Source organism: Manacus candei, unplaced genomic scaffold (assembly GCF_025592945.1).
Source record: "Manacus candei isolate 608988 ecotype Guabito, Panama unplaced genomic scaffold, ASM2559294v1 h1tg000046l, whole genome shotgun sequence".
Lineage (NCBI taxonomy): Eukaryota > Metazoa > Chordata > Aves > Passeriformes > Pipridae > Manacus > Manacus candei.
The window spans coordinates 13877273-13891944 of record NW_026138094.1 but is presented as its reverse complement, the minus strand read 5'-3'; the positions used below and the strand labels follow the sequence as shown (position 1 = coordinate 13891944).

Below are 14672 nucleotides of genomic sequence, written 5' to 3'. Positions count from 1 at the left end.
TGGCAAAACCGTGTATGATGGACCATCTCCATCTCCTTCTCTGCCCAGCTCTGGTTCCAGGAAATCTCTCTTTATATCAGCACCAAATGCAGTAAAATTGCTTAATTTGGGCAATCTGAGGTATATTGTCCACCAACTATGATTTTAATGGAAACTTAATTCCTTCTTTCAGTACTAGACCTATAATTAAGTTGCAGGGAGAGCATGATTGGTGCTTTGAAATGGGTGAAAGAATCTGTTTCTTTAGGGTTATGTTCTTTTCATCACCATGTGGGATGGAGCATTTTGGATTGCAAATCTCATGTGCTGTGTAATTTACATTTACATACAGAGAGGCTGGAGTTGTGTTGGAACATCACGTAACAGGTTTTCTGGCAGAAGAGCTTGTCTAGCATCCATCAGATTTTGCGTCAAGAATTCAAGAAAGGGAAATTTATCACAATATTGTCCAGAGATTGATGTTATTTGGGGAGGAATTCGCTTTGCTGGTGTGGGAAGGATTCTCATCCCTGGTTTTGCCCGTGCTCGCTGAGCAGTCGCGTGCTGTGGCAGAGCTGGGTTTACAGAACCAGATCTGCAACATCTGCTCACACAAAACAATGGCTAAAGATGCAACTTAACAAATCCAGCTAATGGAACCGGGCTCCTTCAGCCCTTAGAAGGAGATCTGAGTATCGCTTTTTACCACACAGCTATTTTGGTTTAACCTCTAGAGATGATGTCTGCTCTTGGAAAGGAGGATAAAGAGACACTCAGCAGTGTGTAGGGCTAAATTCGTTTTTGTCACCTCTGTCGGTGAAAGAAATCAGCTAATGTCCTGGTGACAGGAAGACATCTTCGGGGGAAGGTAGGGAGGGGGGAAGAGGAAGACAAACCTGAAATCTTAAATGGCTTTTGATTGCCATGAAGTACTCAAGCAGACAATTGCTGGGATTACTACATTGACAAAGCATCCTGGTGAGCTGAATCGCTGGCACAGCCAGTGAAATGGGAAGCTGCTAGCAAGGCATTCCCGGGGTGGCAGCGTGTGCAGAGCCTTGATACCACGCTGAAAGGAATTAGGGATTCAGAGGCTGAATACCTCCAAATTGCTGTGGCTCAAAGGCCATTTACAGACACAGCTAAAAGGGACCGGAGCGGAAAGCATTTGCTGATCCTTGCTGCTGTGAATCCAGATAGGGTCTAAAAGAGGGGAAGCAATCCACTTCCTGAACATCAATCATGAGCAAAATGACCACTGCAAGGCAAATCTCAGGCCTGCTGGATTTTCGGGAGCAGCTGGCTCTTTGAAACAGTCGTGCTTTTGTAGTGTACGAGGCAGAGAATAAGCTTTAGATCTACAGGTTTTCGCAGAGCAGGTTTGCAGCCTCAGCGGTTATTGCATCTGACAGCCAGGTTAGCAGAGCTGCCCTTCCAGGAGGCCGGTGAAGTGCAGCAGCAGGAACTGCGGTGTCACATCACAGGACAAGGAATAGTCAGGAAAAGAGCCGGGCAGGAAGGAGTTAAAGTATGGCTGGGGTTCAGGGAAAGTGCAATAATATGTGCTAATGGCTTTGCAGTTGAGGGGAGTTGTCCTAAAAGAGCTGCGGGAAGGAGAGGATGGGAATAAGCAGGCTCCCAGAAGATTTAAGTCTGCTGTCTCAGGAACAGAAATATCAGGCAGTTAACCCATTTTTTTTTTTTCCCTTTTTTTTTTTTTTTTTTTGCGTAGCAACTAGATTTCCCGGGAAACGTGGCAGGAGAGTAGTGTGAATGCAGTTAATGGCGAGATGTCAGCGGCTGGCCTTTGGCAGTATCTCTGCAGGAGCACAGCCGCAGTACTCGGTTTGGGACAGTCCCCACGGCACCCTCCAGTGCCATGAAGACCATGAGTGATGCCCAGGGCTTGTGCTGAGCCATCCCTCTCCTGTGGCAGAAGGATGCCCTTTGGAGGCTCCATTTGCTGCCACACTGGTAGTGGTGGCTTATAGAAAACAGTGTGCACTGAAATCTAAATACCTGAGTGCTTGGAAAGGCTTAAGTGAAAGGCAGCCAGAAGGATTTGGGGTCTAAAGGAGTTCATATTATCTGTCTAAGCCTGCACTAGCTGCTGCAGAAGTGTAATACAAAACACATTGTTGTGCTACTTTTGAATTCAGAGCCTGGGTGGAGGCTGTTGGGTGGCACTGGGGGTCATGTGAAGTGACTTTGAACATCGTGACATCGCAGTACGTGTTTTACTTCATGTGTGAATTGTACCAGTCTTGCAATAGCGAGGACTCGGTTCTGTCCTGCCCTTGTACCTTCCAACAGAAACATGATGTACTTGGGCTTTCCGAGCAGTAACCTAAAATTTGCGAGAATGTTTAAGGAACAGTATGAAACAAATACAGTGAGAGCAGCTGGCGTTGGTACGTGGGAGATAAGGAGCAACAAAGTCACCTACACACCCCACAATAACCACACTGCCCAAACCTCTGGGACGTTTGGGCTTTGATCTTCGCCTGACCCGTTGACTGTTGGTGTGCCTATGGGTGATAGATCCATTTCTGTCCCTGCTTCTACAAGGAAGGTGGCTGGATATCCACGGGCAGAAAACTGGTGTCACTTTAAATTGGAAGAGTTTAGTTCAAAGGACTCTTAAGAGCTATAGAAGCTGCTTGGGTTCTCTGGTCAAGCTGCCCTACAAAAACTTGACAGGAGCTTTTCCTCAAAATCTGAATTCTGTAATGCAGATCTTAATGACAAGGTCTTTTAAACCTATCTGGAGATTTTAGCAAACAGCTTTTTTTGGTGACCTCTCATGATGGTCATGTGCAGCACCATGTGCAGGAGCAGTATGCTGGTTTCCATGCTCAGTTCTCCTGGCTGAGCTGTGGTTCATTGCTTCCCGTGCAACAGGTGTTGCTGGAAAGATGGGACCTTGAAGTTATGCAAAACTAGCCCTAATACAACATGAAATTTAGCTGCATTCAAGACATAAGTCTTTTATGTCTGTTATCTTCCTGAGTTCTTCACAAATTATGATTTTCTTCAGTGTAATTATACAAGATGACTGTTTCTCAAAACTTTAAATGATTTCTCTGATCTCCTCTAAGGGATGTTCCTGAGCTGCAGACAAAAACCATTTTTTGTCGTAGTGTTCAGCTTGGGTCTCTACAAAGGGAGCTCTGTCTGCATAATACCACTGACTGTGCTTCTGCCGAGTCTGCAGAGCTGATAACAAAGCTAGGTAATACAAATAAATAATAAATACTGGAAACTCAAGAATAAAACATTCAAGATCTCTGCTTTTCCTGCTTTAAGCTATGCTTTTTGAGCTTCTTTTTGAATGAAGAAATAAACTTACGACAACATTTGATGACTGTAGTTGTGGTCACCTTTTAGAAGATATTGGGGGTTTTTAGCACACTCAGTGTGCACAAAGTTTTCTGTATTTTGTGAATACCTGTGCCAGCTGGGATAAAATCTTTTCACCCAGTTTGCTTGTGACTTGCTCAGATTAGGGTATATGTAGGGTATCCAGTGTGCAAAATCAGTTGAGGGGTGATAAAATTGACTTGGTAGCCACCAGTACTGGAGACTGATGTCCTCTGCTAAGAGCTTTCTCCTCAGGAAGCGTTACTGATTTTGTTTGTGTTTGTTTAATTTTCACTTTGTTTCTTGCCAGAAGACAAGCTTCTGCTTTGTTAGAGTTCTGTACCTCTTGCACTGAGAGAAACCAGGTCACACACTGTTGTGCAGGTGTTTTACCTCCTGGGGAAGGTAATAGAGAGCCTTGCTGTCCTGATTCATGCACATCCTCCTGTTTAGGCAGCAGATTCAGATTACACGGAGGAGATAAGGTTGGGATCTGTCAGAGCAGTTCAGTTGCTGGGTTTTTAAATGACCAGTTCAGGACATGTATCAGTTGTATTCAGAACCTGATATTTCTCCTTGGACAGAGTCAAAATGGCTTTGAGCTGACTGAGGCCACAAGCAAGTGATCACTGCAGCCAAGGTGTTCTCTGCAGATGTAGATGCAGGAGTCTGGTGGCAGAAATACTGTGTCCACATGTCCTTTAAACAGCTGAGGGTGACAGGGCAGTGCAGGGGAAAGAGAGCATCAAGTTTCAATAGAAACATTTTCCCTTGTTTTTTTTTAATTATCAAACATACAGTTCTTTTTCAGATACAACCTGCAAGTCTTATATTGGAGAACCCTTGGCCAGGAAAGCAATGTCAGTGGGTGCTGGTGGGGCCACAGAGGTGGGGAGATGTTGAGACAAGAGCTCTGTGCTAAGGAGCTGAAGGGGTCAGGTTGCTGCCCATAACCTGAGAGCAGACATGATAAACGAGACTGGAGGTGGGAGGACAGGCAAGAAATGTAGGTGTTAACACATTAATCTGTGGAGCTGCTGGTGATCGAGCCAGGTCTGATTCTTTGCAACATTGGATAAAAAAATTAAAAGCTGCTTTGATCAGAATTCATCTCCTTGCATTTACCAGCCCTCGGTTCTGCTGTTATCAGCTGGGGTCAGAAAAACGTGCTCGCAGTTCATCTTGCTGTCTGTGGTTTGGCTTCTTTGGCTGAGTGCAACATGTTTCCTGAGCAAACTGTTCTCTGTGTATTCTCTCCCCAAAAAAGGGCCGCAGCGAGCTGCGGCTCCGACGTGAGGAGCAGCCCGTGGTGACTCCATTGTTTCAGCCTCTGCCGAGCTGTGCTTGCGTTGACACAGACACTCGGGCCATTTTTCCATGTGGGAATGTGTTTTGCCTGCTTGGGTTCGAACAAATGCTCAAAGCCACAGTCACAAATAACACGTCGAGTTGTCTCATCCCAGAAATTGTGTTGTTGCAGGAAGTGAACAAAGGCTCAGTCAAGCTGTGCTGGGGCTTGATCGATGTGGTTGATGTGGTTGACGTGAGATCCCAAGGCTGAAGTAACGTTTTGGTGCCGACCCAGGTCGCACACTGGTCCTTGGGGTGTGGTTATTGTTAGGACCTGGTCTTTCTGTCTGTGTTGTGCTCCTCACATATGAGGAATATATGGTTTACTCTCTGTTTTACTCCTGCATTAATGTGAAACTTAAGTATGGCGCAGACACACGGAAAGATGGGCTCAAACTGGCTTCAATCTGAGGTTTTTAGGGCAATGAGAAGGCTGGGAATCAAACATGCCAGGGTTTATGGATGTACATGCATTTTGTTCCCTCTCCATTGAGTGGGAATTCTTCTCTTGACAACACTTTGTGGGTCCTGAGGTGAGGGTACCTAGGTGGAGAGCAGGGAGTAAATTTAAGCTGGGAACCAACAAAATGGGTGGTGGTTTAAAAAAGAATTAAAAAAAATAGTTGAAGACAAATCCTCATGAATCCATAAAGGAGCTAAAGCCTGGAGTGATAGAAAACACCCTATGTTGTCCATAGATTGTATTCATTACAAAGGCAGATCTTTCCAGGTATGGAGAGCAAGTCTGAAAATTCATTGTTTGCTTTTGAATAAAAAAATCAATAAACAGAAATTTCCATAAGACTTTAGCTAATAACTAGTCCTGGGTCCATCCAAAACTCCCTTGGGAACTGCTTGCAGTGGATGAAATTTTTCAGTAGCTTCTTCTGCCTTTTCTTTCTGTGAGATGAAAATTGAAATGCATCAAGTACTTTTAACAAAGAGAAGTCTTTTAAACTTAGATTGGGGGTTGGTATGGGAAGAGCTGTAGATGATTTGTATGTTGAGTGTGGGTGTCAGAAAATAAACAGCAGAACTTCCTTAATGATTAGTGAAAGGTCAAGATATGATCATGTCACGTTTAAAAGGGGCAGCTTTCCGTGCTTTAACAGGATATGACTTATAACCAGTAGTACTGTGCATTAATTGCATGACTGATTAAAAGCCTCATCACCTCTGCTGTGAAGTCAATGGGAATGTTCCTATTTGCTTCACTCTGTGCTCTTTGGGAAGCTGGGATCTAAACTTTTCCTACGAAACACTACCCATGGCAGTAAGAAATCCAGAAGACAAAGCTTTTAAAGTAATTGGGTGATATTAATTACACACAACTCAATTAGTGTGAAACTGTTAAGGTGTCAAAGTTGATGTTTACGTAGGTCTAATTAAATACCTTTACATTTTCTGGTGGAGCTTAAGGAACAATTCTTCTGATGAAATATATTTGTGTTTCAGACTTCGCACAACAGATAATCTGGAGATTTCAAATTTCAGATGGTCTGTGCTGCCCAAAATCTGCTCAGGTTTTGGCAAGAAACCTGTGCTGAGAGGCATCTGGTCAGAGTGACAGTGATGCATTTAGGGAATACTGTGTCCTTTACCTTGAGAGTGTTTTCAAATTCACCTTTAGGTTATATTCTGAGCATAGTCACCAAATATAATTATAAAATATTCTCCCCCTTTACAAAAAGGGGCAAAACTTGTTGGTTTACCAATGAAAATAGTTTTCTGTGAGGGATATGTGATCTCTGCTTTTTTCCCCCAGATAGAATCTCAGAAAATAGTACTGAAAGCTTAAAATTAATAATTTTTAGGGCAAGGCTGTAACAGTTACATGACTGAAAATCCTCCCTGGAGGAGACAGTGTTCTGCAGTCTGCCTTGAGGAATCATCCTGCAGCTCTTCCTGCCATATAAGTGACCCAGTTTGCCCACGCAGATGGGTTGGATTTGTCAGAGGAGCACGGAAGGTGTGGAGCAGATGTTGTCTCTGTGCTGCTTTGCGCAGAAAAAGCTCCTCTTCCGTGATGTTCCTCTTCACTAAAATCTGGAATGAAGTGTCTGGCAAGCTGCTGGAGGTGTGAGTGTTGGTAGCACCATGTTATTGTGGGAGTTACATGTTTTACAGGCATCTTTTAGGACTTGACTGGTATGGGCAAACCCGCCTGAGGTTACTGTTCCTCCATGTTCCCTGCTTTGCTTCTTCAGGCAGCATCTGGAGAAGCTGCTGTTTGGTTGCTTTTCCATGGGATACCGATTCCTTGCAAGTTCATGTGAATTTACTCTCTGGAAGTCAGTGCTTCTGAGTGCACATTTGAGCTTTTGGAGAGGCTTAGACGGAATGGAAGGTGGAAATGATGCTGAATAACTTGCAGGGAAGCTTTGGAAGTGTTAAATCCAGTTGTATGTGAACTGTTTGTCCATACTGGCTCCCCCCTGTATTTTGTGGCCAATACTAGTTAGTCCAAAACTGAATGTACATAAGAAATCCTGCCTTCCACTGGTGAACTGCTACTATCAACTACTTTTCTAACACGTGGAGGTGCAAAAATGATATTCAGATGCTTGTCATAGCAGAACTTTTTGTGTGTTGTACCAGTTACTCTGTGTGCCATGTCCTCATTTGTGTGGTAAAAAATAACCTTTCAAGGCGTTTATTTGTAAAGCAGATGAGGTACAGTCTCTGGTAGCACTCTCTGCCTGCCCTGGTTTGCATACTTAATTAGTCCTTCTTGTCTTTTTCATTCTAGAACATGGTCCAAAACCATTCCTGGCAAGGTCGAGTTCTTCTCCAGCGAGGGTTCGGACACCTCTATTCCCATCCCCATCGTGGCGCTTCCAGGTGTAGACGACACTTACCCACCCCAGAAGAAATCTTTCATGATGCTCAAATACATGCATGACCACTACTTGGACAAATACGAATGGTTTATGAGGGCTGACGACGACGTTTACATCAAAGGGGACAAACTGGAGAACTTCCTCAGGAGCCTGAACAGCAGCGAGCCGCTCTTCCTGGGACAGACCGGGCTCGGCACCACGGAGGAGATGGGGAAGCTGGCGCTGGAACCAGGCGAGAACTTCTGCATGGGGGGGCCAGGAGTGATCATGAGCCGGGAGGTGCTGCGGAGGATGGTGCCCCACATCGGCGAGTGCCTGCGGGAGATGTACACGACCCACGAGGACGTGGAGGTGGGGAGATGCGTGCGGAGGTTCGCGGGAGTGCAGTGCGTGTGGTCCTACGAGGTAAGGATGAGGAGCGTGCTTTGGGGGAGGGAGAGGGGAGGGTGGGAGAGGCTGCAGCAGGGGAGTGCTGTTGTACATAGCAGTTCCTCCAGCCCTCGCCTCCCTTTGCAGCTTGACCACCCAGCTGTACAGTTTCTACACTCTTTGTTTCCTAGAAGTGTCAGGAAAGACCTACGGAAATATGGAAGTGCAGCGCTAAGGGAAACAGAGTTGGACACGAGGCGCATGAGGGATAGGGGAGGAACATTCATCATTCGTAACAGATATGTTTATTTAGACAGAAAGGGAATAAGCTTAAATCAAAATGGCCACGACTGCCTGCAGCCCTGACTGCCCAAACCTCTTTTATCTTCTTTAGCTTGTCATGGTGCGAGCGTGGAAAATGGATGATACAATTACCGTGTTTCTTACCGCAGTGGAAATGTGTGAGGCTGACAGATGTTTGCCCTGACACTGACAGTTTTTTCCCAAACTAGAGATGTCTCCTGGTGGCTGGCACTGTCACCCTGCACGGCCCATATCTGCTGCTGCCCTGGGGACTCGCTGGCAGCCCCACCTGCTTGGCAGGTCTTTGATGTCAGCAGAGACAAACCACCACTCTTGGTGATGGCTTTGGACGAGCCAAAACTCATGGTCTGCCCACACTGATATGGCTGCAGCTTTGGCATTTGGGGGAAAAAACCCCTGAGAGTCCCAGCCTGCTTGTGGCAGAGTCTCCTGCTGCTGTTTGCTGGGGGCTGGCAGCTCCTCTCAGGAGTGAGAGGGTCTTCTCCTGCCTGGGTGTACTGGGCTTTTTGAATCGAGTCCTGGGTGTTTGCAGACTGTCTGATTGAAAACACTTACAGGGCTTGAGCTGCAGTTTCACCAGAGCGAATGCCAGTAGGTCTGTCATAGAACTAAGGGAGAAGCTGAAAGCAGAAGAGAGGGTGAACAGGTTTTGTACACAAACATTTATGACTTGACGCAACTACCACTTTGTCCTTTTATGAGATGTGGTGAAGGGGGGGATTCTTCTGCCCGTGTGACAGGAGCTGTGGTCACAAACGATGACAGATATTGCTGCTGAGCCACTCTCTCACTGGCAAAGACTTGTGTTCAACTTCTGACACCGAGTTTTTGCCCCTGAAAGCTGTTGCCTCGTTTCAGTTCACAGTTCAGTGACGGGAAAGCCTCTGAGGAAGGGGAAGGAGGTTTCCAGCTGCAGTAATTCATTCATATCTTTTGTACCTAGAGATTTTCTGGACTAACAGTGTCTCTCCACGTTCCTTGCTTTCAGACCTGGAACTAGTTTATGTATTGCCAGCATTGTGGTTAGAAGTTTGTAAGGAGTCAGTAACTTTTTCCACAGTTTTTAGCCGCATAAAATTTTTTCTCTAGACATTCAGAGTTGAAATAACTTCTGCTGTGAGTGCCTGTACCATGTGGCATTTGATTAAGTTACTGAAGGTTAACATTTTGGTTCTACTTAAACTGGCAGAGCTCTCCCAAATTCAGTATGATCAAATGTTGGATTGAAATAGCTAATGACAGCACACAACTGCACTAGGAATGCTGTCTGACAGAAATAGATGGGGCTTTTCTCAAAATCAGTTTTGTTTGATCAACTTCTGTTAAATTATCCCTAGTGCTGGATTCTCCTGAGTGCCATGAATTACTTAAAATTGGTTTGTGTGAAGTGTATAAAGTGTAGGATGTTCAGAAGTAACCCAAGAGTGTGAGATGTTAAGGCTCAGCTGTTTGGGGAGGAGGGAAGAGTTTCAGTGATGAAAGCACTCTGCTTCTGCAAGGAGTAGGTCCACTCTCATTTACTTGTGGCTTTTCAATTTAAAAACCTGTCATCTTTTCCTTTTTTTTTTTTTTCCTTTTTGATGTGGTCCTCTCATTGCCCAGACAACTAGATGAAATGTGCCTGGTATTTTATTTCAGATAAAGCAATAGCTGTGTGAAGTAACACAGCTGTCGTAACAGCTGTGTTGGGAAAGCCTGGTGTAAAAGCGACATTTTCCGTGTCTTGTACGTTCACGAACATCAAGTAACAGGCCACTGGAAGTGAATTGCAGAGTGCTGTATTTCAGCGAGCTCCTGATGGAGGAAAAGGTTTATCTGCGCCTGCTCTGCTGGGGCACAGCCACCAGATCCCTCACAATTCCCATGGAAAGGGAAGCCGCGACGGCACGAGGCTCAGCAAACAAAGCGGCGTTGGCCTCAGAAAACCCAAACCTCAAACTTCTCCTTTGCAGCCTGCGCTTCCTATTCTGGAGAGGCTCAAGTGGCAGCACAAACGAGTTGCTCAGGGCTTTTCAGTCACCCCCCAGCTCACTGGTTTTAGTCCGCAGCATCTCAAACGTGGAATGCGCTGCTGGACCTCTCTGCGGGTGGCTTTTCCCCTGCACTGTTCTTGTGGTGGGCTCCCTGCCCAGAACCGTTTTACTCATCTACATGACTGTCACTGCCCCCTTTCTCCGATTTTTAGGATCCCACAATGTCTTTACTGTGCTGCTCATCTTCCCTGGCCCTGGCCCTGGTGTTGTGCCCAAATGCATCACCAGGCCTGGCTCTGTGTGTTTTTTCTGCTCACAGCAGTCTGTCTCAAAACCCCTTTTTTCCCCCCCTTCCTGTGTTTCTGTCACTGCTCTGCTCTCCGCGGTGCCTCTTAGACCACTTCATTAGTGGCACCGGTTATTGCCCGTTTCAAGACTTGTAAGGATTTGTTCACACTCTTCCTGCCGTCAGGAGCTTTTCAGCAAATACAGTAGAGGAATTGACACCAGGATTCTTTGGACTTCCTGTGTCATCTCACCCCAGAAAAGAGGCAGCAACAGCCTGTGCAAGCTTGAGAACCGAAGCTCCCTGGACTCTGGGGAGCTTCATCTGACCCCCCAGGCTGCTGCTCCAGGAGCAGTTTGCTGCCCATGGTGGATTTTAGGCTCCTGTGACCAGGCTCGTAGCGGTTGCCCTATTTGACACAGGTCGAGTGAGTCACTGGTGAGACATGCCCGTTAAATGTGAGTTCTTTAGGGCAAGGATTATCATCATTGTAAAAACAAAGCCGAGGCTGTCGCTGCTGTTTGACAAATAGCTGTAAAACTCAGTGCTCTATAGGGTGGAGCAGCCAAGGCCAGAGGTTTCATGCAGCAAACTGAAAGAAAAAAGTAATGAAAAGAATGGAGCTGTGAAATCTCAGAAGTTTACAGAAGGGAGCTCGAGGGTCTGTGAAGCAATGTAGAGTGTGGTCATTCCTCCTAGGGAGGACCAAAGGCTTGTACTGAACTTGCTCTGGAAGTGAAGTGATTCTGCATTTCTAGTGAATGTTGGTATTTTGGACCTCTGGCGCACTTGCTGCGTGCTTTTCTCAGAAAAAATTTACATACTTAAGTCTCCTTCCTTCTCCTCTTGACTTTCACCAGTAGTTCTCCCAGTTCATCTTGCATGGATCACAGGGACATAGAAGTTTTGTTTTCTCCTACACTGCCATGTGGTGCCATGTGTGGTCTTGGCAATTCAGCCTGAGAACAAGTTTCAGTTTTGAAGACAAGCTCTCTCATTTGTGATTTAAACCATCCCAACATATTGCTGACCTCAGTTTTCATTTTGAGTCTGATATTTCCTCTAAATGCACCTGAATTACGAAGCCATCGCTGTGTAGCTTGGTTTTGTTTCAGTCTTATTTCGTAGCTTCTGCTGAGTATTGTTCTAATTTATGTTAAATATCTTCTCAACTTTAATACAAGCTCTTTGTAGCTGCTAAAAATCAAGGTAGTGCTGATATATCCCATTAATTTATTCACTAATAAAGCTCTTCTGACACACACTGCTTTTAGGTGATGCTGCTTTGTGTCCTGCAGTGCAGCAGAAAGAGCTGGATCTCACAGAGTGGCTTATTCTACCTCTAATTGCTGGTGTAAATACCCAGTTGTTTTCTCTGGTTTTTCTTCTGTTCTCATTGAGGCTGTGGGAGAAATTAGGTAAGAAGCAGCCAAATGTGTCTGTGTGGAGGTGGCACAAGTACTCTTAAATACCCTGAAATGAGACAGGATTTTTTTATGATATATATGGAAAAGAAGGTATGACAAAGGCAGCAATCACATCAGGAAACGTGAGCATCAAGGTCCAACCTTCTGGGCGTTGGTGAAGGAAAAAGTAGGGCAGTGGTGACTGGGGATAGCAGGGGGCTTCTGGGAGAAGGGGGGTTTGAATTAACATTTTGTGTGGTCTTTCATCTGGAGTAATTGAAGATAATTGCTACTGTGAAATTCACTGAAGTTAGGAAAGCCCTTAAAGTGCACATTATATCTGCCAAGTACATTGACAGTGCCAGAATGTACCATTTCTGGAATGGACTCTCCCATGGGCAAAACTGAAGTTTATGGCTTTCAGTAAGACAGCCAGAAGTCAAAAAAAGATGAAAGTCCTGCTGTGATTGATCAGATCTGAAACACTGGGAAGAGGTGCAGCTGCTAACAGCTAATGTGCAGTTCCTTTGCTTTATCCTCTGAGAAAACCTTTCTTCATTATCAAAAAAAGGAGATTAATCCTGTTGTAGGTGGCTCATGTGTGGCACACTGTGTGCAGTGGCTGCTGCAGCATCTCAGAGCAGGATGTAAAGAGGTGCTGGGCAGGGTGCTCTGAAGCACCTTGGTTCTCTGCAGACACTGAGGGCAGTGGGGTTGGACTGTGATGTTTGGTCACTCTGGCTCTGTAAACCCTCACCTTAGAGTCCAGACTTGTCTTGGTGGTGGGAGCACCCAGCAGCACTTCTGAAATCAGATGCTCTAATATATGTGTATTGTCCTGGCTTCAAAGCTTGTGCTTTTTGTCCAAGTCAGAGCATAGGAACTTGGCAAACCCTGACAGCACAGATATCTTATCTCCCTGGGTGTGCAGCCCACTGCACCTCTTCGTTCAAGAAACCTACGATACAAATCGTGTGAGAGAGGAAGGATACAAATGTGCCCAGAGTTTTGGAGTGGATGTTTATAAATCATCTTTCCTCCAGCAGTAAATTTTATCTTCAAAATGCTTCTGAGATGTCTTTTTGGCTTCAGATTAAGTTGTAAGTGGGTGGCCATGCGTTCTGGGGCTGGATGGAGATTGAGCTCCCTGAATTGAAGGTAATGAGGAATGGCATTTTGTCAGAGGACAGACAGGTAAGACTAGAGAAGAGCATTATCTGGGCAGAGCAGGTGATGTGTGGGGGTCAGTGTGAGACTGAAAATACGTGACTGATGTGACAGGGAGTCACTGTGAGGACAGTGGGAGAGGCAGCGTGGTTTGACCACTGTGGTCTAATTTTAGTGTTTGCTGAGGAGAAGGGCAGAGAGGTCAAAGGAGAGAGTAAAGGCTGCAGGCTGGGCTTGTGAAACCAGGTGTGGGTTAGGAGGGTTTGGAGTAAGGAGACTTATCTTGGGTCTGCACCCAGGTCCTGACCTGACTCTTTCAGTTCAGAAAATAGTTGAGTGTTTGAGAACCAGATATTTCAAAGAGGGAGAACTTGGCATCACTAAATTATTTCTTAGTGACTTCTGAACTCAGGTTGGTAAAGGTTTCTTCTGTGTTGCAGAACTCAAGAGCAAGTGTAACAAAACTGGATCACACTCCCTTTCTGCAGACCATCCTTTTCAAAATGGAAGGCTGTGTGGTTCATGCTTACACAGAGATGCCTTTCCAGGCTACAGAGACTGTTTTGGACTGACCTAGTTTTTATGAGCACACGGTTAATCTGTCCTTAGTTAGCTGGGTGACTTGACCTAATGCCTAAGCTGAGGGTTGCTGAAATGAAGACTTTGATGGTGTCGTGCAGACTCTTAGGAAGCTTCAGTCATGAATCCAGCAAACAGAAGTATTGCTTTTGTCCTCATTATTGTTGTTGTGAAGTGCAGTGGTTCGGTTATAAATTAGGATCTGTGCAGCCTGTTGAGTTGAGAGAGCCATCAGGATTAGTTGTTATCTTGAGGACAAGTCAGGAAAGGCTAATCCTTCATTGCATGGCAGGACAAAGAACTCTAGTAAAATAGCTCATCATCCCAGTTTCTTAATTAAGGCACTCAGAAGATAGGTGAGGATTTGAGTTTGTTCTGTTGAGCAGCAGTGGGGATAGGCAGAGGGAGGTAAGTCAGACTAGAAGCTTTCTATTGTACTTTTTTCTTTTAAACTGATGGGAAAGCCATCCCACAGGGTAGATTATTACTTTACAGCTTGCTGGAGTTGTGAGACTTGGAAGAAACAACATTGTGCTGTGATCAGAGCTGCACTGTTACTTGCAGGAGAATCCCACCTGACTGGACACCTTGGAAGGACACTGTTAAATTCCAAATCTAATCAATACCAAACCCAATAATACGTTTGTAGTCAGTTATCTCCCATGGGTCAGTTAAATCTGACCAAATTTTGAGTTGGCAAGTTTCTTTTTCCATTTTATTTAGTGCTTATTTCTGTGTATAAAATACAAGGGTGGGGGAATAAACCACTTCATGGTTTCTGTATAAACAGAATCTCTGTAAATGTCATACGTGACTCGACAGCAAAAAAGTAAATTAAAAAAAATTGTCTTTCTCACTAAAGGGGACATGAAGTGTTTTCATCTGGGGCTCTCAGTATGGAAGTTATTATCTGGTCTATATGTAGAGGGTAACTGTGACCTGGATGTTTGGGGGAGGGGGGGTTAGTTGTATTAATTTGGAGAGAGTATTTGCATTTCTCCCTTCAGTCTATTATAGCTGAGTCCTGTGAGCAGCTTAA

The 14672-nt window shown here is 45.1% G+C and overlaps 1 protein-coding gene across 1 annotated transcript in view; it reads left to right on the top strand.

Annotated features, from left to right (window-relative positions):
- The window catches only part of CHSY1 (chondroitin sulfate synthase 1), a 77465-nt gene that overhangs the window by 2118 nt on the left and 60675 nt on the right, over positions 1 to 14672 (top strand). Inside the window, exon 2 of the mRNA XM_051797119.1 lies at positions 7439 to 7934. Within this exon, the coding sequence (XP_051653079.1) occupies positions 7439 to 7934 (496 nt within the window). The remainder of the gene's footprint in view (positions 1 to 7438; positions 7935 to 14672) is intronic.